Source organism: Cebidichthys violaceus, unplaced genomic scaffold (assembly GCF_023349555.1).
Source record: "Cebidichthys violaceus isolate CVI_PGR_0920_01 unplaced genomic scaffold, fCebVio1.0.p SCAF_48, whole genome shotgun sequence".
Lineage (NCBI taxonomy): Eukaryota > Metazoa > Chordata > Actinopteri > Perciformes > Stichaeidae > Cebidichthys > Cebidichthys violaceus.
In genome coordinates this window covers 630521-656351 of record NW_027176683.1, presented here as the reverse complement: position 1 = coordinate 656351, position 25831 = coordinate 630521, and the positions used below count along the sequence as shown (strand labels likewise).

Here is a 25831-nt window from a genome sequence, read left to right as displayed (position 1 = left end):
TGGTAATGTCAGTCAGTGCAACAGTGTGGGTCATTGATGTGTTTTTAATAGTTTTTGGACAATGGAGCTCTACTGTAAAGAGGAATAATATATATATATATATATATATATATATATATATATATATATATATATATATATATCCTATTTTGGTTACAAAGACAATACGTATTAGGATCAATTCATCGTCTTTTCATTGGAATTCTGGACATTTATTATGGACCCATTCTCCCCTCCTTTGTCTTCATGTAGTTTCACACTTCTTTGGTTGTTTTACAGCATCAGTGTCCCTGATAATGCAAAGTACAAATGTTATCTAATCAAACCAGGAAGCTGTGTCTCATATCATCCACCTTGCTGCGAATTATAAATATGAATGTTCTCTAATTTTACTGTTTTATCTCTGTGTTTATCTGAGCAGGAAGTACAACCAGATTTATTTGGGACTTTACACTAAACATCAAGTACACGTGACACATTTTTTTAAACAAAAGGTTGCCTATAAAAGGATTGTTGCGAATAATCCACATTTAACTAATTTTGTGATGTAACCAGATTTTGTTAAAATGTAGTTTTAAGCACCGCATCCTTTCAGTTGATAATGTGCTTTTCTAACTAAACTACAGTGTTTGTGTTCATGCTAATGAAGGAACTTGTTAATCAGTGCAACAATGTGGCTTTTTAATAATGTTTTGACAACTAAGGCCCGGAGGAAGAACATATATTAAGCTTTGATGACTAAGACAATACTTAATCGTTGGATTGTTTATTTTGGTCTTTTCATTGGATTTCCGGACTATTTGAGCAGCACAATCCGAGTGATATATATTCCCTTTACATTCAAGGGAAGGCAGACATCAAACTGTGACATGAAAACAATTAGTGCCCCAAACTGTACAAGTCTACCAAGTTCCATGCTTTAATGAAAAAGCAAACATCAATTTGACATATTTACTGGACTAAAAGGGAAATTTGACATATCCCCCTCCTTATTTTTTAAAACTCTTTGACCTCTCGGTGCTGGAATAGTATTTACTGTAATGTGGGTTTTTACATAATCTATTGAACAATGGTTAAAGCTCCAGATCCCTGCTCTGCCTGATAGCCGAAATTAGCCTCATCTACATACAAGGACAAAGTCATCTGTGATAAATCATCAATGAACAACAGCATGTGCCGTGATAAGAGGTTCACATAAATATCCCTGTGTGATCCACATTAAATCAAATTCACCAACAAAACACAAACAGCGGCTCCTCCTCTTCTTCTGAGTCATTTTTGCAAGTCAAGGTATGTTGAAGTTGAATTACGATGCTTTTAAATACAAAGTTTCTTCTTTGCCACCAGTTATTCTTCTATTTCAGTCGATTCATTTTTGTGCACTTTGGATATCGAACATCTGGAACAAAGATTGTTGTAAATTTCAAACAGTATTGAAGAATATGTTTATTCCTTCAGTTTGATTCTGTTATTGACTCTCTTGCATGTCTGAACCAGAACAATGAAACTCAGTTCAGTTCTGCCTTTGCTGCTCCTCCTGGGGACGTGCTCGGCTTACACCTATCGTAAGTATGATCCGGCTATATTTCTGATATCTTTGTTATATAACGTTAAAGTCTCTCTTCACTCAAATGTGTTTTGCTTATTATTACTTCGGCATTCAGTCTGTACTGGCTGCAATGTACGTAGATAAGTTTAATTTGTGTGTCCACCATCAAAAAGGATCCTAATTGACTTTCCATTGACATTGTTTTTGTGCTGAGCGACATTAAGAAAACGGACAATTCATGTCCCCCGTACAAGAAATTAATATATTGCATTTTGCTTCCTTTTCACGACCTGCCAAGATACTGGGTTGATTCATCAGGTGGACTCAAACACTACATGATCATGTTGATCTGTAACTGTTGGATGTGTCAATAAGTGGCCAATAAAAATAGGTTATCGCAGGTTTGGTCATTTTCAAACATTTTTCCATCAAATATTTCTCTTATTCTCAGAAAATGTGGCCTTGCGCGGAAAAGCAACCCAGTCACGCCGTTATTCAAAGTTTGATTCAGCTGCTTCCAATGCTATTGATGGAAATCGTGAATCTAGCGACGACGCTGGATCCTGCAGCCACACTGCTGAACAGACCAACCCCTGGTGGAGAGTGGACCTGCTGGAGTCCTACATCGTCACCTCCATCATTGTCACCAACAGAGAAGCCTGCTGCGAGGACAGGATCAACGGGGCGGAGATTCACGTTGGCAACTCTTTAAGAGACAACGGTGCCGTAAACCCAGTGTGAGTGAATGTAATGACTTCTTTAATACAATGTTTCTTTTACAATACAAGGAAATTGTTTAGTAGACGTAAGCCACCCAGATCCTGCAACAGCTCCTCTTATGATCTATTATCTAGTCAATCACTAAATGATAGAACACTCATTGAACATGTGACATGTCCTGTGTGAAATACTGCCTCTACTCGTTCTCCAGCAGGTAAAGTGTTGGTATTATTTCTTATTTTATATTGCTGTATACCTGTCAAGCACCCCACCTATAAAACAAATGAATGCACTGCTTCCTCTCTCTCTTTCAGGGCTGGTGTGATTTCTCATATCCCATTAGGCAGGTCTTTAAAAATCACTTTTACCAGACGTGTGGAGGGACGTTATGTGACTGTGGTGCTACCTGGTACAAAAAGAATCCTTACACTCTGTGAAGTGGAGGTCTACGGGTACCGTGCCCCAACTGGTGAGAACTGAACATGAGGCTGAAGCCATACAAGATGTGATTTTCTAAATGATGCCAAAGCCTCATTTTCTATACAAACACCAGTTTGAACCAGTTTCAACTGCACTCATTTGAATGAAGAAAACAGACGCATTCACTTCCTGTGACTAAGAAATCTCTTCTTTTTTGCAAAGTTGTATATATTTGAGAGAAATATGTCTTAACACTAACATTTGATATAGTGAAACTCACCAGCCAGCCAATTTGGTTTTCAAATTAATAAGCATCTTAAAAAGTATTCATAGGCAATTGTGGTGGTTGATTTTCTTTGACAAGACTGGTCACAGATGAGGTTGGAGTAGAAGATAAATTTTTGCAGAATTCTTTATTGGACATGAATCATGGGAAGGAAAGCATAGTTTGCTGGACTGCTGAATTCCTTCAGCTTTTCTGAAGGAACCGTAAAACCTTTATACCCTCTTGTTACAAACAAAGTGGGGGGGGTGGAACATACAGGAGTGTCAAGTTTATGCCAATACGTGTATGTTAGCCAGATTATATTTAGGTCCGAGTCTGGCGTCAGTTATTTAAGAAATACCGAGAACAGAGATGTCAGACATAAGTCTGTATATGGAGATGGTCAAAACACAGGCATGTAACACAGATATGTAAGACATTCAAGAAAGAGCTGACTTCACTGGTTCAGTCACTTACACCTGTTCAAGTCTGTCCAGTTACAGAGTTATATAGTGAATACAAGAGTGTGTGTAATTCTACAATAAAGAGGAAATATATACTAATAAAGAGCTGAACTATTACATACAATGTTATCAATCCTAACATGCATATACAGGAGATATAAAGTATCTCCACACAATCTTAATTGGAAAATTATAAGAAGAAACATTTTCTGAAAAGTTAAGATTAGCAAATTCGTCATAAATACAATACAATCGACACATTTACTGCTGCCAGCTGCTGGTGCGTCCCTCAAGTTTTGCAGTGCCGATCCAAATAAACAACAGGCACCGTCACAATTTTCCATGACTTCTCCATCTTTTACTGCTGTTTCTTCTGGAAAGCTGGAAAAATGGCAACAATGTGCAAATAGTTGTGAACATCGGTTTCAAGACATTTACAGATTGGGGCAACTTTGTTCTGCAGAAAACCTCACGGTAAACTATCCATCAGTGCTGATGTTTTGCAAATTTGTCCTTTTATGCAGCAGAGAACCTGGCACTCCAAGGAAAAGCCACACAGTCGTCACTGTATGGCACAGGCGTCGCAATTAACGCCATAGATGGGAATCGTGCATTCTACTGGAGCCAGGGTTCTTGTACTCACACAAAGCCAGACTTTAACCCCTGGTGGCGACTGGACCTGGGCAAAACCCATAAAGTGTTTTCTGTCAGCATAACCAACGTTATAGATTCTTTGCCACAACGACTTAATGGAGCTCAGATCCTAATTGGAGATTCACTTGAAAACAATGGCAACAACAATCCCAGGTATAGTTCACAATCCTAAATATCACTAAAAATTTGAGATTAATGGATATTTGTCATTGAGTTTGTTTTTTCCAAACTTAGCAGTGACTTATATTTCTCAAATTAATTAACTGGAGTATGAAAATGATCATTCGGTGAGTCAAAGTTATTTCTTCTACCGCTAGGTGTGCTGTGATCTCCAGCATCCCTGGAGGTTTCACCGAAAGCTTCCAGTGTAACGGGATGGACGGTCGCTACATTAACATCGTCATTCCTGGAAGAAGCGAGTACCTGACCCTGTGTGAGGTGGAGGTGTACGGCTCCAGACTGGATTAGGTCTGAGGAGGCTCGTAATGTTTAACAATGACATTTTACATTGGTGACGTTCATCTGAGTCTCATGGTTCAATCACAGCTTAAAGGGACAGTTCACCGCAGAGTTTTGGACATATGGGCCGTAGAGATGTCTGCCTTCACTTGAATATAACAGAACTAGATGGCACTCGGCGTGTGGTGCTCAAAGCGCCAAAAATATACATTTGAAAAACCAGATACAAGATAATCCTCAGACCTTGTACTGAGCAGTTTTGTGTAGGAACAATTTTCTTTCCACCAAACTACACCCGCCAACCGTATCCGGAGTTTTTCAGATGTACTTTTTGGGGCTTGAGCACCACAAGCCGAGTGCCATCTAGTTCTGTTCTATTAGAGAGAAGGCAGTACATATACAATCCACTACTGACAATGTGAAACTGACTCCATTATTTTCTATATTTGGACGTCTCAAAGCATCTTATTGTACTCATACATGTCTACTTACCACAGGTAAAATGAAAAGCTATTTTAGAATTGTAGTCCATTGTTTGTGTGTTTGTTGTCACTTTAATCCATGACTAGGTTCATTTGACCAGTGACACTTAAAGGACTCATTACACATTTTGGAAAAATGCACATTTTTTTTGTCGTTTTGCCTAAAGAGAGACGAGGAGATTGATCCTGAAACTTCACAAATGTTGTTTAATAATGATGTAAATCTCAAAGATTTTAAATTACATTTACCAAAAATAATACATCTCAAATTACAAATTGTTGTTCCAATAATATTTGACTAAATGAGTAAATAAAGCTTGTTAGGTTAACATAACCGGATATTTCCCATTTATTCTAAACTGTAGGAATACTACATTGAAAAACACGTTTTCTCCATTCATGAAAACAAAACCAAAGTGTCTTATGCGCGTCTAAAACTGATTTCCAAATTCCTAAAGTCTGCTTCATTTGTTAGATTTCAATGGTGCAATCTGATTTAGTAAATGACTTTATTGAAACTAATTAGTAGTTACTAATAATTACTGTTTATGAATTGCTCCTGATGTTGAGGAGCATTTCCATTGTGGAAATCTCGTTTTAAGACCCCAATTCTTTTAGCTTAATAGTTTTTTTCATTGGATTTCCGGACTATTTGAGCAGCACAATCCGAGTGATATATATTCCCTTTATATTCGAGAGAAGGCAGACATCAAACTGTGACATGAAAACAATTAGTGCCCCAAACTGTACAAGTGTACCAAGTTCCATGCTTCAATGAAAAAGCGAAGATCAATTTGACATATTTACTGGACTAAAAGGGAAATTTGACATATCCCCCTCCTTATTTTTTTAAAACTCTTTGACCTCTCGGTGCTGGAATAGTATTTACTGTAATGTGGGTTTTTACATAATCTATTTAACAATGGTTAAAGCTCCAGATCCCTGATCTGCCTGATAGCCGAAATTAGCCTTATCTACATACAAGGACAAAGTCAAGTTGTCTGTGGTAAATCATCAATGAACAACAGCATGTGCCGTGATAAGAGGTTCACATAAATATCCCTGTGTGATCCACATTAAATCAAATTCACCAACAAAACACAAACAGCGGCTCCTCCTCTTCTTCTGAGTCATTTTTGCAAGTCAAGGTATGTTGAAGTTGAATTACGATGCTTTTAAATACAAAGTTTCTTCTTTGCCACCAGTTATTCTTCTATTTCAGTCGATTCATTTTTGTGCACTTTGGATATCGAACATCTGGAACAAAGATTGTTGTAAATTTCAAACAGTATTGAAGAATATGTTTATTCCTTCAGTTTGATTCTGTCATTGACTCTCTTGCATGTCTGAACCAGAACAATGAAACTCAGTTCAGTTCTGCCTTTGCTGCTCCTCCTGGGGACGTGCTCGGCTTACACCTATCGTAAGTATGATCCGGCTATATTTCTGATATCTTTGTTATATAACGTTAAAGTCTCTCTTCACTCAAATGTGTTTTGCTTATTATTACTTCGGCATTCAGTCTGTACTGGCTGCAATGTACGTAGATAAGTTTAATTTGTGTGTCCACCATCAAAAAGGATCCTAATTGACTTTCCATTGACATTGTTTTTGTGCTGAGCGACATTAAGAAAACGGACAATTCATGTCCCCCGTACAAGAAATTAATATATTGCATTTTGCTTCCTTTTCACGACCTGCCAAGATACTGGGTTGATTCATCAGGTGGACTCAAACACTACATGATCATGTTGATCTGTAACTGTTGGATGTGTCAATAAGTGGCCAATAAAAATAGGTTATCGCAGGTTTGGTCATTTTCAAACATTTTTCCATCAAATATTTCTCTTATTCTCAGAAAATGTGGCCTTGCGCGGAAAAGCAACCCAGTCACGCCGTTATTCAAAGTTTGATTCAGCTGCTTCCAATGCTATTGATGGAAATCGTGAATCTAGCGACGATGCTGGATCCTGCAGCCACACTGCTGAACAGACCAACCCCTGGTGGAGAGTGGACCTGCTGGAGTCCTACATCGTCACCTCCATCATTGTCACCAACAGAGAAGCCTGCTGCGAGGACAGGATCAACGGGGCGGAGATTCACGTTGGCAACTCTTTAAGAGACAACGGTGCCGTAAACCCAGTGTGAGTGAATGTAATGACTTCTTTAATACAATGTTTCTTTTACAATACAAGGAAATTGTTTAGTAGACGTAAGCCACCCAGATCCTGCAACAGCTCCTCTTATGATCTATTATCTAGTCAATCACTAAATGATAGAACACTCATTGAACATGTGACATGTCCTGTGTGAAATACTGCCTCTACTCGTTCTCCAGCAGGTAAAGTGTTGGTATTATTTCTTATTTTATATTGCTGTATACCTGTCAAGCACCCCACCTATAAAACAAATGAATGCACTGCTTCCTCTCTCTCTTTCAGGGCTGGTGTGATTTCTCATATCCCATTAGGCAGGTCTTTAAAAATCACTTTTACCAGACGTGTGGAGGGACGTTATGTGACTGTGGTGCTACCTGGTACAAAAAGAATCCTTACACTCTGTGAAGTGGAGGTCTACGGGTACCGTGCCCCAACTGGTGAGAACTGAACATGAGGCTGAAGCCATACAAGATGTGATTTTCTAAATGATGCCAACGCCTCATTTTCTATACAAACACCAGTTTGAACCAGTTTCAACTGCACTCATTTGAATGAAGAAAACAGACGCATTCACTTCCTGTGACTAAGAAATCTCTTCTTTTTTGCAAAGTTGTATATATTTGAGAGAAATATGTCTTAACACTAACATTTGATATAGTGAAACTCACCAGCCAGCCAATTTGGTTTTCAAATTAATAAGCATCTTAAAAAGTATTCATAGGCAATTGTGGTGGTTGATTTTCTTTGACAAGACTGGTCACAGATGAGGTTGGAGTAGAAGATAAATTTTTGCAGAATTCTTTATTGGACATGAATCATGGGAAGGAAAGCATAGTTTGCTGGACTGCTGAATTCCTTCAGCTTTTCTGAAGGAACCGTAAAACCTTTATACCCTCTTGTTACAAACAAAGTGGGGGGGGTGGAACATACAGGAGTGTCAAGTTTATGCCAATACGTGTATGTTAGCCAGATTATATTTAGGTCCGAGTCTGGCGTCAGTTATTTAAGAAATACCGAGAACAGAGATGTCAGACATAAGTCTGTATATGGAGATGGTCAAAACACAGGCATGTAACACAGATATGTAAGACATTCAAGAAAGAGCTGACTTCACTGGTTCAGTCACTTACACCTGTTCAAGTCTGTCCAGTTACAGAGTTATGTAGTGAATACAAGAGTGTGTGTAATTCTACAATAAAGAGGAAATATATACTAATAAATAGCTGAACTATTACATACAATGTTATCAATCCTAACATGCATATACAGGAGATATAAAGTATCTCCACACAATCTTAATTGGAAAATTATAAGAAGAAACATTTTCTGAAAAGTTAAGATTAGCAAATTCGTCATAAATACAATACAATCGACACATTTACTGCTGCCAGCTGCTGGTGCGTCCCTCAAGTTTTGCAGTGCCGATCCAAATAAACAACAGGCACCGTCACAATTTTCCATGACTTCTCCATCTTTTACTGCTGTTTCTTCTGGAAAGCTGGAAAAATGGCAACAATGTGCAAATAGTTGTGAACATCGGTTTCAAGACATTTACAGATTGGGGCAACTTTGTTCTGCAGAAAACCTCACGGTAAACTATCCATCAGTGCTGATGTTTTGCAAATTTGTCCTTTTATGCAGCAGAGAACCTGGCACTCCAAGGAAAAGCCACACAGTCGTCACTGTATGGCACAGGCGTCGCAATTAACGCCATAGATGGGAATCGTGCATTCTACTGGAGCCAGGGTTCTTGTACTCACACAAAGCCAGACTTTAACCCCTGGTGGCGACTGGACCTGGGCAAAACCCATAAAGTGTTTTCTGTCAGCATAACCAACGTTATAGATTCTTTGCCACAACGACTTAATGGAGCTCAGATCCTAATTGGAGATTCACTTGAAAACAATGGCAACAACAATCCCAGGTATAGTTCACAATCCTAAATATCACTAAAAATTTGAGATTAAGGATATTTGTCATTGAGTTTGTTTTTTCCAAACTTAGCAGTGACTTATATTTCTCAAATTAATTAATTGGAGTATGAAAATGATCATTCGGTGAGTTAAAGTTATTTCTTCTACCGCTAGGTGTGCTGTGATCTCCAGCATCCCTGGAGGTTTCACCGAAAGCTTCCAGTGTAACGGGATGGACGGTCGCTACATTAACATCGTCATTCCTGGAAGAAGCGAGTACCTGACCCTGTGTGAGGTGGAGGTGTACGGCTCCAGACTGGATTAGGTCTGAGGAGGCTCGTAATGTTTAACAATGACATTTTACATTGGTGACGTTCATCTGAGTCTCATGGTTCAATCACAGCTTAAAGGGACAGTTCACCGCAGAGTTTTGGACATATGGGCCGTAGAGATGTCTGCCTTCACTTGAATATAACAGAACTAGATGGCACTCGGCGTGTGGTGCTCAAAGCGCCAAAAATATACATTTGAAAAACCAGATACAAGATAATCCTCAGACCTTGTACTGAGCAGTTTTGTGTAGGAACAATTTTCTTTCGACCAAACTACACCCGCCAACCGTATCCGGAGTTTTTCAGATGTACTTTTTGGGGCTTGAGCACCACAAGCCGAGTGCCATCTAGTTCTGTTCTATTAGAGAGAAGGCAGTACATATACAATCCACTACTGACAATGTGAAACTGACTCCATTATTTTCTATATTTGGACGTCTCAAAGCATCTTATTGTACTCATACATGTCTACTTACCACAGGTAAAATGAAAAGCTATTTTAGAATTGTAGTCCATTGTTTGTGTGTTTGTTGTCACTTTAATCCATGACTAGGTTCATTTGACCAGTGACACTTAAAGGACTCATTACACATTTTGGAAAAATGCACATTTTTTTTGTCGTTTTGCCTAAAGAGAGACGAGGAGATTGATCCTGAAACTTCACAAATGTTGTTTAATAATGATGTAAATCTCAAAGATTTTAAATTACATTTACCAAAAATAATACATCTCAAATTACAAATTGTTGTTCCAATAATATTTGACTAAATGAGTAAATAAAGCTTGTTAGGTTAACATAACCGGATATTTCCCATTTATTCTAAACTGTAGGAATACTACATTGAAAAACACGTTTTCTCCATTCATGAAAACAAAACCAAAGTGTCTTATGCGCGTCTAAAACTGATTTCCAAATTCCTAAAGTCTGCTTCATTTGTTAGATTTCAATGGTGCAATCTGATTTAGTAAATGACTTTATTGAAACTAATTAGTAGTTACTAATAATTACTGTTTATGAATTGCTCCTGATGTTGAGGAGCATTTCCATTGTGGAAATCTCGTTTTAAGACCCCAATTCTTTTAGCTTAATAGTTTTTTTCATTGGATTTCCGGACTATTTGAGCAGCACAATCCGAGTGATATATATTCCCTTTATATTCGAGAGAAGGCAGACATCAAACTGTGACATGAAAACAATTAGTGCCCCAAACTGTACAAGTGTACCAAGTTCCATGCTTCAATGAAAAAGCGAAGATCAATTTGACATATTTACTGGACTAAAAGGGAAATTTGACATATCCCCCTCCTTATTTTTTTAAAACTCTTTGACCTCTCGGTGCTGGAATAGTATTTACTGTAATGTGGGTTTTTACATAATCTATTTAACAATGGTTAAAGCTCCAGATCCCTGATCTGCCTGATAGCCGAAATTAGCCTTATCTACATACAAGGACAAAGTCAAGTTGTCTGTGGTAAATCATCAATGAACAACAGCATGTGCCGTGATAAGAGGTTCACATAAATATCCCTGTGTGATCCACATTAAATCAAATTCACCAACAAAACACAAACAGCGGCTCCTCCTCTTCTTCTGAGTCATTTTTGCAAGTCAAGGTATGTTGAAGTTGAATGACGATGCTTTTAAATACAAAGTTTCTTCTTTGCCACCAGTTATTCTTCTATTTCAGTCGATTCATTTTTGTGCACTTTGGATATCGAACATCTGGAACAAAGATTGTTGTAAATTTCAAACAGTATTGAAGAATATGTTTATTCCTTCAGTTTGATTCTGTTATTGACTCTCTTGCATGTCTGAACCAGAACAATGAAACTCAGTTCAGTTCTGCCTTTGCTGCTCCTCCTGGGGACGTGCTCGGCTTACACCTATCGTAAGTATGATCCGGCTATATTTCTGATATCTTTGTTATATAACGTTAAAGTCTCTCTTCACTCAAATGTGTTTTGCTTATTATTACTTCGGCATTCAGTCTGTACTGGCTGCAATGTACGTAGATAAGTTTAATTTGTGTGTCCACCATCAAAAAGGATCCTAATTGACTTTCCATTGACATTGTTTTTGTGCTGAGCGACATTAAGAAAACGGACAAATCATGTCCCCCGTACAAGAAATTAATATATTGCATTTTGTTTCTATTTCACGACCTGCCAAGATACTGGGTTGATTCATCAGGTGGACTCAAACACTACATGATCATGTTGATCTGGAACTGTTGGATGTGTCAATAAGTGGCCAATAAAAATAGGTTATCGCAGGTTTGGTCATTTTCAAACATTTTTCCATCAAATATTTCTCTTATTCACAGAAAATGTGGCCTTGCGTGGAAAAGCAACCCAGTCACACCGTTATCCACACTTTGATTCATCTGCTTCCAATGCTATCGATGGAAATCGTGATTCTAACCCCCAAGCTGGATCCTGCAGCCACACTGCTGAACAGACCGACCCCTGGTGGAGAGTGGACCTGCTGGAGTCCTACATCATCACCTCCATCATCGTCACCAACAGAAACTCTCATGAGGAAAGGATCAACGGGGCAAAGATTCACGTCGGCAACTCTTTACAAGAAAACGGTGCCGCAAACCCAGTGTGAGTGAACGTAATGACTTCTTAAATATAATGTTTCATTTACAATTAAAGCAAAATGTTTAGCAGATGTTAACAGCTCATCTTATGATCTATTCGATCACTAAATGATAGCAACACTCATTGAACATGTGACATGTCCTGTGTGAAATACTGCCTCTACTCGTTCTCCAGCAGGTTAAGTGTTGGTATTATTTCTTATTTTATATTGCTGTATACCTGTCAAGCACCCCACCTATAAAACGAATGAATGCACTGCTTCCTCTCTCTCTTTTAGGGCTGGTGTGATTTCTCATATCCCAGCAGGCAGGTCTTTAAAAATCACTTTTACCAGACGTGTGGAGGGACGTTATGTGACTGTGCTGATACCTGGTACAAAAAGAATCATTTCATTCTGTGAAGTGGAGGTCTACGGGTACCGTGCCCCAACTGGTGAGAACTGAACATGAGGCTGAAGCCACACAAGATGTGATTTTTCTAAGCGATGCCAACGCCTCATTTATTTATCTCTAACTATCTAAAACAGAGGTCTTCAACAGGGGATCCGCGACCCCTAGGGGTCCGTGGAGGTACTGCAGGGGGTCAGCAAAATTTTTGGTTGATTAGACAATCTTTTTATTTTGTTTTCCAAAACATGGATCTGTCCATTATTTGAATACTTCAGTATTGTATGCAAGATCACAGGTATGTTAATGCAGGGCAGTGGCACTAATAGGCCATCACTCATTTTCGTTTCCACATTTATGTTTAAAATAAAAACATCAATTTGAATATCTTGTATGCATGATTATCATACAAGGTATGGTTATAAATGGCGGTGGCACGGCCACCCTACTCACTGTACCTTTAAAATAAAAACATGAATATATGAACCTGTGTATTATTTGAATAGCTTAGTATTGAATGCACAATAATAAGGTATGTTTATACATGGCACTAGGCCCAGTTTAATATAAAACACAATTTTATACAATATACTGTATATAGTAGGGGGTCCCTGCTCCATCGCTCTATCAGTTTGGGGGTCCTTGGCCTGAAAAATGTTGAAGACCCCTGATTTAGAATATAGCGAAAATCACCAGCCAGCTGGTTTATTTTTTAAATTAATTAACATCTTTAAAACTGGCAAAATGTAAGCAGAAACATTTTCTGAAAAGTTAAGATTTGCAAATTCATAATACATAAAACCCAATTGACACATTTACTGCTGCCAGCTGCTGGTGCGTCCCTCAAGTTTTGCAGTGCAACAGGCACCGTCACAATTTTTAATGACTTCTCCATCTTTTACTGCTGTTTCTTCTGGAAAGCTGGAAAAATGGCAACAATGTGCAAATAGTTATGAACATCGGTTTCAAGACATTTACAGATTGGGGCAACTTTGTTCTGCAGAAAGCATCACGGTAAACTATCCATCAGTGCTGATGTTTTGCAAATTTGTCCTTTTATGCAGCAGAGAACCTGGCACTCCAAGGAAAAGCCACACAGTCGTCACTGCATACTACAGGCGTCGCAAATAACGCCATAGATGGAAATCGTGCATTCTACTGGAGCCAGGGTTCTTGTACTCACACAAAGCAAGACTTTAACCCCTGGTGGCGACTGGACCTGGGCAAAACCCATAAAGTGTTTTCTGTCAACATAACCAACAGTGTAGATTCTTTGCCACAACGACTTAATGGAGCTCAGATCCTAATTGGAGATTCACTTGAAAACAATGGCAACAACAATCCCAGGTATAGTTCACAATCCTAAATATAACTAAAAGTTTAGGATTAATGGATATTTGTCATTGAGTTTGTTTTTTCCAAACTTAGCAGTGACTTATATTTCTCAAATTAATTAATTGGAGTATAAAAATGATCATTCGGTGAGTTAAAGTTATTTCTTCTACCGCTAGGTGTGCTGTGATCTCCAGCATCCCTGGAGGTTTCACCGAAAGCTTCCAGTGTAACGGGATGGACGGTCGCTACATTAACATCGTCATTCCTGGAAGAAGCGAGTACCTGACCCTGTGTGAGGTGGAGGTGTACGGCTCCAGACTGGATTAGGTCTGAGGAGGCTCGTAATGTTTAACAATGACATTTTACATTGGTGACGTTCATCTGAGTCTCATGGTTCAATCACAGCTTAAAGGGACAGTTCACCGCAGAGTTTTGGACATATGGGCCGTAGAGATGTCTGCCTTCACTTGAATATAACAGAACTAGATGGCACTCGGCGTGTGGTGCTCAAAGCCCCAAAAATATACATTTGAAAAACTAGACACCGATGTCTCTTTTCTAGAAATCATGATCGGTTACTGAAGATAATCCTCAGACCTTGTACTGAGCAGTTTTGTGTAGGAACAATTTTCTTTCGACCAAACTACACCCGCCAACCGTATCCGGAGTTTTTCAGATGTACTTTTTGGGGCTTGAGCACCACAAGCCGAGTGCCATCTAGTTCTGTTCTATTAGAGAGAAGGCAGTACATATACAATCCACTACTGACAATGTGAAACTGACTCCATTATTTTCTATATTTGGACGTCTCAAAGCATCTTATTGTACTCATACATGTCTACTTACCACAGGTAAAATGAAAAGCTATTTTAGAATTGTAGTCCATTGTTTGTGTGTTTGTTGTCACTTTAATCCATGACTAGGTTCATTTGACCAGTGACACTTAAAGGACTCATTACACATTTTGGAAAAATGCACATTTTTTTTGTCGTTTTGCCTAAAGAGAGACGAGGAGATTGATCCTGAAACTTCACAAATGTTGTTTAATAATGATGTAAATCTCAAAGATTTTAAATTACATTTACCAAAAATAATACATCTCAAATTACAAATTGTTGTTCCAATAATATTTGACTAAATGAGTAAATAAAGCTTGTTAGGTTAACATAACCGGATATTTCCCATTTATTCTAAACTGTAGGAATACTACATTGAAAAACACGTTTTCTCCATTCATGAAAACAAAACCAAAGTGTCTTATGCGCGTCTAAAACTGATTTCCAAATTCCTAAAGTCTGCTTCATTTGTTAGATTTCAATGGTGCAATCTGATTTAGTAAATGACTTTATTGAAACTAATTAGTAGTTACTAATAATTACTGTTTATGAATTGCTCCTGATGTTGAGGAGCATTTCCATTGTGGAAATCTAGTTTTAAGACCCCAATTCTTTTAGCTTAATAGTTTTTTTCATTGGATTTCCGGACTATTTGAGCAGCACAATCCGAGTGATATATATTCCCTTTATATTCGAGAGAAGGCAGACATCAAACTGTGACATGAAAACAATTAGTGCCCCAAACTGTACAAGTGTACCAAGTTCCATGCTTCAATGAAAAAGCGAAGATCAATTTGACATATTTACTGGACTAAAAGGGAAATTTGACATATCCCCCTCCTTATTTTTTTAAAACTCTTTGACCTCTCGGTGCTGGAATAGTATTTACTGTAATGTGGGTTTTTACATAATCTATTTAACAATGGTTAAAGCTCCAGATCCCTGATCTGCCTGATAGCCGAAATTAGCCTTATCTACATACAAGGACAAAGTCAAGTTGTCTGTGGTAAATCATCAATGAACAACAGCATGTGCCGTGATAAGAGGTTCACATAAATATCCCTGTGTGATCCACATTAAATCAAATTCACCAACAAAACACAAACAGCGGCTCCTCCTCTTCTTCTGAGTCATTTTTGCAAGTCAAGGTATGTTGAAGTTGAATGACGATGCTTTTAAATACAAAGTTTCTTCTTTGCCACCAGTTATTCTTCTATTTCAGTCGATTCATTTTTGTGCACTTTGGATATCGAACATCTGGAACAAAGATTGTTGTAAATTTCAAACAGTATTGAAGAATATGTTTATTCCTTCAGTTTGATTCTGTCATTGACTCTCTTGCATGTCTCAACCAGAACAATGAAACTCAGTTCAGTTCTGCCTTTGCTGCTCCTCCTGGGGACGTGCTCGGCTTACACCTATCGTAAGTATGATCCGGCTATATTTCTGATATCTTTGTTATATAACGTTAAAGTCTCTCTTCACTCAAATGTGTTTTGCTTATTATTACTTCGGCATTCAGTCTGTACTGGCTGCAATGTACGTAGATAAGTTTAATTTGTGTGTCCACCATCAAAAAGGATCCTAATTGACTTTCCATTGACATTGTTTTTGTGCTGAGCGACATTAAGAAAACGGACAATTCATGTCCCCCGTACAAGAAATTAATATATTGCATTTTGCTTCCTTTTCACGACCTGCCAAGATACTGGGTTGATTCATCAGGTGGACTCAAACACTACATGATCATGTTGATCTGTAACTGTTGGATGTGTCAATAAGTGGCCAATAAAAATAGGTTATCGCAGGTTTGGTCATTTTCAAACATTTTTCCATCAAATATTTCTCTTATTCTCAGAAAATGTGGCCTTGCGCGGAAAAGCAACCCAGTCACGCCGTTATTCAAAGTTTGATTCAGCTGCTTCCAATGCTATTGATGGAAATCGTGAATCTAGCGACGATGCTGGATCCTGCAGCCACACTGCTGAACAGACCAACCCCTGGTGGAGAGTGGACCTGCTGGAGTCCTACATCGTCACCTCCATCATTGTCACCAACAGAGAAGCCTGCTGCGAGGACAGGATCAACGGGGCGGAGATTCACGTTGGCAACTCTTTAAGAGACAACGGTGCCGTAAACCCAGTGTGAGTGAATGTAATGACTTCTTTAATACAATGTTTCTTTTACAATACAAGGAAATTGTTTAGTAGACGTAAGCCACCCAGATCCTGCAACAGCTCCTCTTATGATCTATTATCTAGTCAATCACTAAATGATAGAACACTCATTGAACATGTGACATGTCCTGTGTGAAATACTGCCTCTACTCGTTCTCCAGCAGGTAAAGTGTTGGTATTATTTCTTATTTTATATTGCTGTATACCTGTCAAGCACCCCACCTATAAAACAAATGAATGCACTGCTTCCTCTCTCTCTTTCAGGGCTGGTGTGATTTCTCATATCCCATTAGGCAGGTCTTTAAAAATCACTTTTACCAGACGTGTGGAGGGACGTTATGTGACTGTGGTGCTACCTGGTACAAAAAGAATCCTTACACTCTGTGAAGTGGAGGTCTACGGGTACCGTGCCCCAACTGGTGAGAACTGAACATGAGGCTGAAGCCATACAAGATGTGATTTTCTAAATGATGCCAACGCCTCATTTTCTATACAAACACCAGTTTGAACCAGTTTCAACTGCACTCATTTGAATGAAGAAAACAGACGCATTCACTTCCTGTGACTAAGAAATCTCTTCTTTTTTGCAAAGTTGTATATATTTGAGAGAAATATGTCTTAACACTAACATTTGATATAGTGAAACTCACCAGCCAGCCAATTTGGTTTTCAAATTAATAAGCATCTTAAAAAGTATTCATAGGCAATTGTGGTGGTTGATTTTCTTTGACAAGACTGGTCACAGATGAGGTTGGAGTAGAAGATAAATTTTTGCAGAATTCTTTATTGGACATGAATCATGGGAAGGAAAGCATAGTTTGCTGGACTGCTGAATTCCTTCAGCTTTTCTGAAGGAACCGTAAAACCTTTATACCCTCTTGTTACAAACAAAGTGGGGGGGGTGGAACATACAGGAGTGTCAAGTTTATGCCAATACGTGTATGTTAGCCAGATTATATTTAGGTCCGAGTCTGGCGTCAGTTATTTAAGAAATACCGAGAACAGAGATGTCAGACATAAGTCTGTATATGGAGATGGTCAAAACACAGGCATGTAACACAGATATGTAAGACATTCAAGAAAGAGCTGACTTCACTGGTTCAGTCACTTACACCTGTTCAAGTCTGTCCAGTTACAGAGTTATATAGTGAATACAAGAGTGTGTGTAATTCTACAATAAAGAGGAAATATATACTAATAAAGAGCTGAACTATTACATACAATGTTATCAATCCTAACATGCATATACAGGAGATATAAAGTATCTCCACACAATCTTAATTGGAAAATTATAAGAAGAAACATTTTCTGAAAAGTTAAGATTAGCAAATTCGTCATAAATACAATACAATCGACACATTTACTGCTGCCAGCTGCTGGTGCGTCCCTCAAGTTTTGCAGTGCCGATCCAAATAAACAACAGGCACCGTCACAATTTTCCATGACTTCTCCATCTTTTACTGCTGTTTCTTCTGGAAAGCTGGAAAAATGGCAACAATGTGCAAATAGTTGTGAACATCGGTTTCAAGACATTTACAGATTGGGGCAACTTTGTTCTGCAGAAAACCTCACGGTAAACTATCCATCAGTGCTGATGTTTTGCAAATTTGTCCTTTTATGCAGCAGAGAACCTGGCACTCCAAGGAAAAGCCACACAGTCGTCACTGTATGGCACAGGCGTCGCAATTAACGCCATAGATGGGAATCGTGCATTCTACTGGAGCCAGGGTTCTTGTACTCACACAAAGCCAGACTTTAACCCCTGGTGGCGACTGGACCTGGGCAAAACCCATAAAGTGTTTTCTGTCAGCATAACCAATGTTATAGATTCTTTGCCACAACGACTTAATGGAGCTCAGATCCTAATTGGAGATTCACTTGAAAACAATGGCAACAACAATCCCAGGTATAGTTCACAATCCTAAATATCACTAAAAATTTGAGATTAATGGATATTTGTCATTGAGTTTGTTTTTTCCAAACTTAGCAGTGACTTATATTTCTCAAATTAATTAATTGGAGTATGAAAATGCTCATTCGGTGAGTCAAAGTTATTTCTTCTACCGCTAGGTGTGCTGTGATCTCCAGCATCCCTGGAGGTTTCACCGAAAGCTTCCAGTGTAACGGGATGGACGGTCGCTACATTAACATCGTCATTCCTGGAAGAAGCGAGTACCTGACCCTGTGTGAGGTGGAGGTGTACGGCTCCAGACTGGATTAGGTCTGAGGAGGCTCGTAATGTTTAACAATGACATTTTACATTGGTGACGTTCATCTGAGTCTCATGGTTCAATCACAGCTTAAAGGGACAGTTCACCGCAGAGTTTTGGACATATGGGCCGTAGAGATGTCTGCCTTCACTTGAATATAACAGAACTAGATGGCACTCGGCGTGTGGTGCTCAAAGCGCCAAAAATATACATTTGAAAAACCAGATACAAGATAATCCTCAGACCTTGTACTGAGCAGTTTTGTGTAGGAACAATTTTCTTTCGACCAAACTACACCCGCCAACCGTATCCGGAGTTTTTCAGATGTACTTTTTGGGGCTTGAGCACCACAAGCCGAGTGCCATCTAGTTCTGTTCTATTAGAGAGAAGGCAGTACATATACAATCCACTACTGACAATGTGAAACTGACTCCATTATTTTCTATATTTGGACGTCTCAAAGCATCTTATTGTACTCATACATGTCTACTTACCACAGGTAAAATGAAAAGCTATTTTAGAATTGTAGTCCATTGTTTGTGTGTTTGTTGTCACTTTAATCCATGACTAGGTTCATTTGACCAGTGACACTTAAAGGACTCATTACACATTTTGGAAAAATGCACATTTTTTTTGTCGTTTTGCCTAAAGAGAGACGAGGAGATTGATCCTGAAACTTCACAAATGTTGTTTAATAATGATGTAAATCTCAAAGATTTTAAATTACATTTACCAAAAATAATACATCTCAAATTACGAATTGTTGTTCCAATAATATTTGACTAAATGAGTAAATAAAGCTTGTTAGGTTAACATAACCGGATATTTCCCATTTATTCTAAACTGTAGGAATACTACATTGAAAAACACGTTTTCTCCATTCATGAAAACAAAACCAAAGTGTCTTATGCGCGTCTAAAACTGATTTCCAAATTCCTAAAGTCTGCTTCATTTGTTAGATTTCAATGGTGCAATCTGATTTAGTAAATGACTTTATTGAAACTAATTAGTAGTTACTAATAATTACTGTTTATGAATTGCTCCTGATGTTGAGGAGCATTTCCATTGTGGAAATCTAGTTTTAAGACCCCAATTCTTTTAGCTTAATAGTTTTTTTCATCGGATTTCCGGACTATTTGAGCAGCACAATCCGAGTGATATATATTCCCTTTATATTCGAGAGAAGGCAGACATCAAACTGTGACATGAAAACAATTAGTGCCCCAAACTGTACAAGTGTACCAAGTTCCATGCTTCAATGAAAAAGCGAAGATCAATTTGACATATTTACTGGACTAAAAGGGAAATTTGACATATCCCCCTCCTTATTTTTTTAAAACTCTTTGACCTCTCGGTGCTGGAATAGTATTTACTGTAATGTGGGTTTTTACATAATCTATTTAACAATGGTTAAAGCTCCAGATCCCTGATCTGCCTGATAGCCGAAATTAGCCTTATCTACATACAAGGACAAAGTCAAGTTGTCTGTGGTAAATCATCAATGAACAACAGCATGTGCCGTGATAAGAGGTTCACATAAATATCCCTGTGTGATCCACATTAAATCAAATTCACCAACAAAACACAAACAGCGGCTCCTCCTCTTCTTCTGAGTCATTTTTGCAAGTCAAGGTATGTTGAAATTGAATGACGATGCTTTTAAATACAAAGTTTCTTCTTTGCCACCAGTTATTCTTCTATTTCAGTCGATTCATTTTTGTGCACTTTGGATATCGAACATCTGGAACAAAGATTGTTGTAAATTTCAAACAGTATTGAAGAATATGTTTATTCCTTCAGTTTGATTCTGTCATTGACTCTCTTGCATGTCTGAACCAGAACAATGAAACTCAGTTCAGTTCTGCCTTTGCTGCTCCTCCTGGGGACGTGCTCGGCTTACACCTATCGTAAGTATGATCCGGCTATATTTCTGATATCTTTGTTATATAACGTTAAAGTCTCTCTTCACTCAAATGTGTTTTGCTTATTATTACTTCGGCATTCAGTCTGTACTGGCTGCAATGTACGTAGATAAGTTTAATTTGTGTGTCCACCATCAAAAAGGATCCTAATTGACTTTCCATTGACATTGTTTTTGTGCTGAGCGACATTAAGAAAACGGACAATTCATGTCCCCCGTACAAGAAATTAATATATTGCATTTTGTTTCTATTTCACGACCTGCCAAGATACTGGGTTGATTCATCAGGTGGACTCAAACACTACATGATCATGTTGATCTGGAACTGTTGGATGTGTCAATAAGTGGCCAATAAAAATAGGTTATCGCAGGTTTGGTCATTTTCAAACATTTTTCCATCAAATATTTCTCTTATTCACAGAAAATGTGGCCTTGCGTGGAAAAGCAACCCAGTCACACCGTTATCCACACTTTGATTCATCTGCTTCCAATGCTATCGATTGAAATCGTGATTCTAACTTCGACGCTGGATCCTGCAGCCACACTGCTGAACAGACCGACCCCTGGTGGAGAGTGGACCTGCTGGAGTCCTACATCGTCACCTCCATCATCGTCACCAACAGAGACTCTCATGAGGAAAGGATCAACGAGGCAAAGATTCACGTCGGCAACTCTTTACAAGAAAACGGTGCCGCAAACCCAGTGTGAGTGAACGTAATGACTTCTTAAATATAATGTTTCATTTACAATTAAAGCAAAATGTTTAGCAGATGTTAACAGCTCATCTTATGATCTATTCGATCACTAAATGATAGCAACACTCATTGAACATGTGACATGTCCTGTGTGAAATACTGCCTCTACTCGTTCTCCAGCAGGTTAAGTGTTGGTATTATTTCTTATTTTATATTGCTGTATACCTGTCAAGCACCCCACCTATAAAACAAATGAATGCACTGCTTCCTCTCTCTCTTTTAGGGTTGATGTGATTTCTCATATCCCAGCAGGCAGGTCTTTAAAAATCACTTTTACCAGACGTGTGGAGGGACGTTATGTGACTGTGGTGCTACCTGGTACAAAAAGAATCCTTACACTCTGTGAAGTGGAGGTCTACGGGTACCGTGCCCCAACTGGTGAGAACTGAACATGAGGCTGAAGCCACACAAGATGTGATTTTCTAAATGATGCCAACGCCTCATTTTCTATACAAACACCAGTTTGAACCAGTTTCAACTGCACTCATTTGAATGAAGAAAATAGACGCATTCACTTCCTGTGACTAAGAAATCTCTTCTTTTTTGCAAAATATTTGAGAGAAATATGTCTTAACACTAACATTTGATATAGTGAAACTCACCAGCCAGCCAATTTGGTTTTCAAATTAATAAGCATCTTAAAAAGTATTCATAGGCGATCTTAATTGGAAAATTATAAGAAGAAACATTTTCTGAAAAGTTAAGATTAGCAAATTCGTCGTAAATATAATACAATCGACACATTTACTGCTGCCAGCTGCTGGTGCGTCCCTCAAGTTTTGCAGTGCAACAGGCACCGTCACAACTTTCCATGACTTCTCCATCTTTTACTGCTGTTTCTTCTGGAAAGCTGGAAAAATGGCAACAATGTGCAAATAGTTGTGAACATCAGTTTCAAGACATTTACAGATTGGGGCAACTTTGTTCTGCAGAAAGCCTCACGTTGAACTATATCAGCGCTGTTTGCAAATTGCATGCAAAAGTGTAGTCTTCCTTCCTTAAGCTAGAGCTTTATCTTGTGTTTGCAAATGTGTTTTGTGTTTATTTACTTCACACATTACAAGAATAAAAGCGTTTTACATTTGCTGGACTGTCTGTGTCTGTGTGAGAGTCAAGAGGGCGCCATCCTGTGGCGACACTATCCTGCTTCCTTTGTTTTTTTCCGTGCCGTGTGCTTGTTCAGCCGTGACAGATTTAGATGTTGCACATAAGAGAGAGGACCACTCTCTTCTACGTCAGCTGATATCAGACTCTTCCTGGCTGCAGAGAGTTCGTCCGTCCATCCAAGTCTAGGAGGGAGAGCAGGTTTACACCGCCTCTTCTTCTCTGAAGTGGATCATAGAAAAAGGATCATCAGACTCGTTTCTTCATGAGGCGAATCAGTCCAGTCGGTGACACTCAGGTCCAAACCCAAAATTATCGTTAGATTCTTTTTTTTTAAAGGCTCAGTAATTTGTACTAATTGACACAAGACGGGCCTCTTAGTGAGTGAGTCCTGCTTCATCATCTGGTTCCTAAAGTTCAAACTTAGCCTTGTTCTTATGTCATGTGTTTTCTAAGTGGAGTGTTACGTATCACCAAATTAAAACGCGTTGCTCCACGCAAACTACTTCTAATGTACTCTTGAAAATGTACAAAAAATTACACCTCCCGGCACATCTGAAGCTCAGCAGGAGATAAAACAAAAGGTTCAATGTGGAATGAAAAGAAAGAAAGACAAATAAACAGATGCAGGCTTTTTTTTGTTGCTTCAATTTATTTCATCAAAGGTGACATAATATTCATCTGCTGGCAGTGAGAGAACAAAGACAAGTTCAGAATTAGAAATTTAAATCTTCACTACAGTCAAAAAACAAATCATGGTCCAAACAAATAGAAAAGTACAAGGTTCATACAAAATCATATGTTGGCCTACATATACAACATTGTTGTCACTGTAGGTTAACTGCAATACAAATATATTATTATAATATATACACAAGTAAGGTCAGTGTGTTTAATCTGTGTTTCTGACCCGCTCTTGAACAGGCATCTTTTGCACGGTCACTGCACTAGTAAGAAGAAGAGGAAATACAGGCTGAGGACAGAGTCTCTGCCCATACAGACACCGCCACACACTTCTACTGGGTCATGAGTGATGATTGAGAAGGATCACTTTTTATGAGTGTTTATTCGTGCATAGTATATCTTTAATATTGTATGTAACACCTTTGCTTTTCCCTCTATGAAACAGTGTTGATTCATCATGTACCTAATCCAGTCTGGAGCCGTACACCTCCAGCTCACACAGGCTCAGGTGCTCGCTTCTTCCAGGAATGACGATGTTGACGTACCGACCGTCCATCCCGTTACACTGGAAGTTTTCGGTGAAACCTGGAGATATTCTTGAGATCACAGCACACCTAGCAGAGGAAGAAAATACTTTGTTAACTCATTGAGTGATCAGTTGAATAAAAATATACTAAATAATTTGATAAACATAAGATACTGCTAAGTTATGACGAACCTTTATTCTTTAGTACTTGTTTTGAGGATTGATGTGTTTACAAACAAACCCAATGACAGATATCCATTAATCACAAACTTCTAATTATAGTAGCATTTTAGTTGATGGACATTAAATTACCTGGGATTGCTGTTGCCATTGTTTTCAAGAGAATTTCCAATTCTGATCTCAGCCCCAACAAGTTGTAAATTAGGATCTAAGTAGTTGGTTATGTTGACAGAAAACACTTTATGGGTTTTGCCCAGGTCCACTCGCCACCGGGGGTTAAAGTCTTGATTTGTGTGAGTACAAGAAGCCTGGCTCCATTTGGTGGCACGATTCCCATCAATGGCATAATATGCCATGCCTGCAGAAGTCAGTGACGACTGTGTGGCTTTTCCTTGGATTGCCAAGTTCTCTCCTGCATAAAGAACACATTTGCAAACATCAGAACTGATAATTACTTTTACTTGATGCGTTCTGCAGAACAAAGTCTGTGTATGTCTTGAAACTGAAATTCACTATTTGCACATTGTTGCCATTTTCCAGCTTTCCAGAAGATACTGCAGTAACACATGGAAAAGTCAGGCACTGCAAAACTTACAGGATGCAGCAGCAGCTAGCAGTAGTAATTGTGTCAATGCTCAATTGTGTCAGTATCCAGTTTGACAAATTTGAAAATCTTAACTTTTCTGAATGAAAATTGATAGGCTGGTGAGTTTCAATATATTACATGTTAGAGTTAAGACTCAATTTTGCTCAATTACTGTATATACAACTTTGCAAAGAAGAGATTTATTAATAACAGGAAGTGCGTGCATCTATTTTCTTCATTCAAAGGAATGCAGTTGAAACTCTGGTGTGACCTCGGCTGTATAGAAAATGAGGCGTTGGCATCATTTAGAAAATCACATCTTGTGTGGCTTCAGCCTCATGTTCAGTTCTCACCAGTTGGGGCACGGTACCCGTAGACCTCCACTTCACAGAGTGTAAGGATTATTTTTGCACCAGGTAGCACCACAGTCACATAACGTCCCTCCACACGTCTGGTAAAAGTGATTTTTAAAGACCTGCCTAATGGGATATGAGGAATCACACCAGCCCTAAAAGAGAGAGAGGAAGCAGTGCATTCATTCGTTTTATAGGTGGGGTGCTTGACAGGTATACAGCAATATAAAATAAGAAATAATACCAACACTTAACCTGCTGGAGAACGAGTAGAGGCAGTATTTCACACAGGACATGTCACATGTTCAATGAGTGTTGCTATCACTTAGTGATCTGAGATGTTTAGTCAACCAGCAACTAACTGCGGCTGCTGAGGAGATCTTTGTTCGTTATGAAAGAACGATAGCAGAGTACGAGGAGGAACTGTCTCGTTCAGAAGAGGAGAACGAGAGACAACGGAGACAACTGCGCACTGTTCTCCTCCCTGAGGTCCGGTTACACAGAGCAGGTTGGTTCATGTGACGGAATATATTTACACTTAAAGTACAAGTTTGTTCTCTTTGATAACACCACGTGGATTTTGCAGCTTGTTGAATTCTAAAATGATTCATATGTTCATGGTCACATAAGAGTTTATTAAAATATTATATTATCCGTTTCCATTGCTACACTGGAAAGGGATTGTTCAGGAGACTATTTGCTCAATACTAATATGTCTTTGTTAAAGTCTCTGTGTGTGTTTACTGTTTTCCTGCAG

General features: G+C 38.6%; 6 protein-coding genes across 6 annotated transcripts; 5 read left to right on the top strand and 1 right to left on the bottom strand.

Annotated features, from left to right (window-relative positions):
- Window positions 1–1168: 1168 nt before the first annotated feature.
- LOC137887108 (fucolectin-1-like) lies at window positions 1169–5347 on the top strand. The gene is made up of 6 exons (XM_068729905.1): window positions 1169–1290; window positions 1498–1565; window positions 2001–2286; window positions 2584–2738; window positions 3943–4225; window positions 4390–5347. Exons 2-6 carry the CDS (start codon window positions 1502–1504, stop codon window positions 4538–4540), a joined length of 939 nt encoding a protein of 312 aa, XP_068586006.1. The 5' UTR covers window positions 1169–1290; window positions 1498–1501; the 3' UTR covers window positions 4541–5347.
- Window positions 5348–5452: 105 nt separating this feature from the next.
- On the top strand, window positions 5453–10217 carry LOC137887110 (fucolectin-1-like). Its single transcript, XM_068729908.1, has 6 exons — window positions 5453–6161; window positions 6369–6436; window positions 6872–7157; window positions 7455–7609; window positions 8814–9096; window positions 9260–10217. The coding sequence occupies exons 2-6, from the start codon at window positions 6373–6375 to the stop codon at window positions 9408–9410; spliced, it is 939 nt and encodes a 312-aa protein (XP_068586009.1). The 5' UTR covers window positions 5453–6161; window positions 6369–6372; the 3' UTR covers window positions 9411–10217.
- Window positions 10218–10322: 105 nt separating this feature from the next.
- On the top strand, window positions 10323–14912 carry LOC137887111 (uncharacterized). Its single transcript, XM_068729909.1, has 6 exons — window positions 10323–11031; window positions 11239–11306; window positions 11742–12024; window positions 12299–12453; window positions 13472–13754; window positions 13919–14912. The coding sequence occupies exons 2-6, from the start codon at window positions 11243–11245 to the stop codon at window positions 14067–14069; spliced, it is 936 nt and encodes a 311-aa protein (XP_068586010.1). The 5' UTR covers window positions 10323–11031; window positions 11239–11242; the 3' UTR covers window positions 14070–14912.
- A 105-nt stretch (window positions 14913–15017) lies between these two features.
- LOC137887109 (fucolectin-1-like) lies at window positions 15018–19783 on the top strand. Its single transcript, XM_068729906.1, has 6 exons — window positions 15018–15726; window positions 15934–16001; window positions 16437–16722; window positions 17020–17174; window positions 18379–18661; window positions 18826–19783. The coding sequence occupies exons 2-6, from the start codon at window positions 15938–15940 to the stop codon at window positions 18974–18976; spliced, it is 939 nt and encodes a 312-aa protein (XP_068586007.1). The 5' UTR covers window positions 15018–15726; window positions 15934–15937; the 3' UTR covers window positions 18977–19783.
- A 798-nt stretch (window positions 19784–20581) lies between these two features.
- LOC137887124 (fucolectin-like) lies at window positions 20582–22725 on the top strand. The gene is given in 4 exon segments (XM_068729923.1): window positions 20582–20597; window positions 20805–20872; window positions 21308–21590; window positions 21865–22725. Coding segments are annotated over 3 exon segments (513 nt in total). The 5' UTR covers window positions 20582–20597; window positions 20805–20808; the 3' UTR covers window positions 22031–22725.
- Window positions 22726–23892: 1167 nt separating this feature from the next.
- On the bottom strand, window positions 23893–25370 carry LOC137887062 (fucolectin-1-like). Its single transcript, XM_068729832.1, has 4 exons — window positions 25330–25370; window positions 25075–25229; window positions 24268–24547; window positions 23893–24043 (listed from the first exon to the last, which is right to left on the bottom strand). The coding sequence occupies exons 1-4, from the start codon at window positions 25368–25370 to the stop codon at window positions 23893–23895; spliced, it is 627 nt and encodes a 208-aa protein (XP_068585933.1).
- Between the last annotated feature and the right edge of the window lie 461 nt (window positions 25371–25831).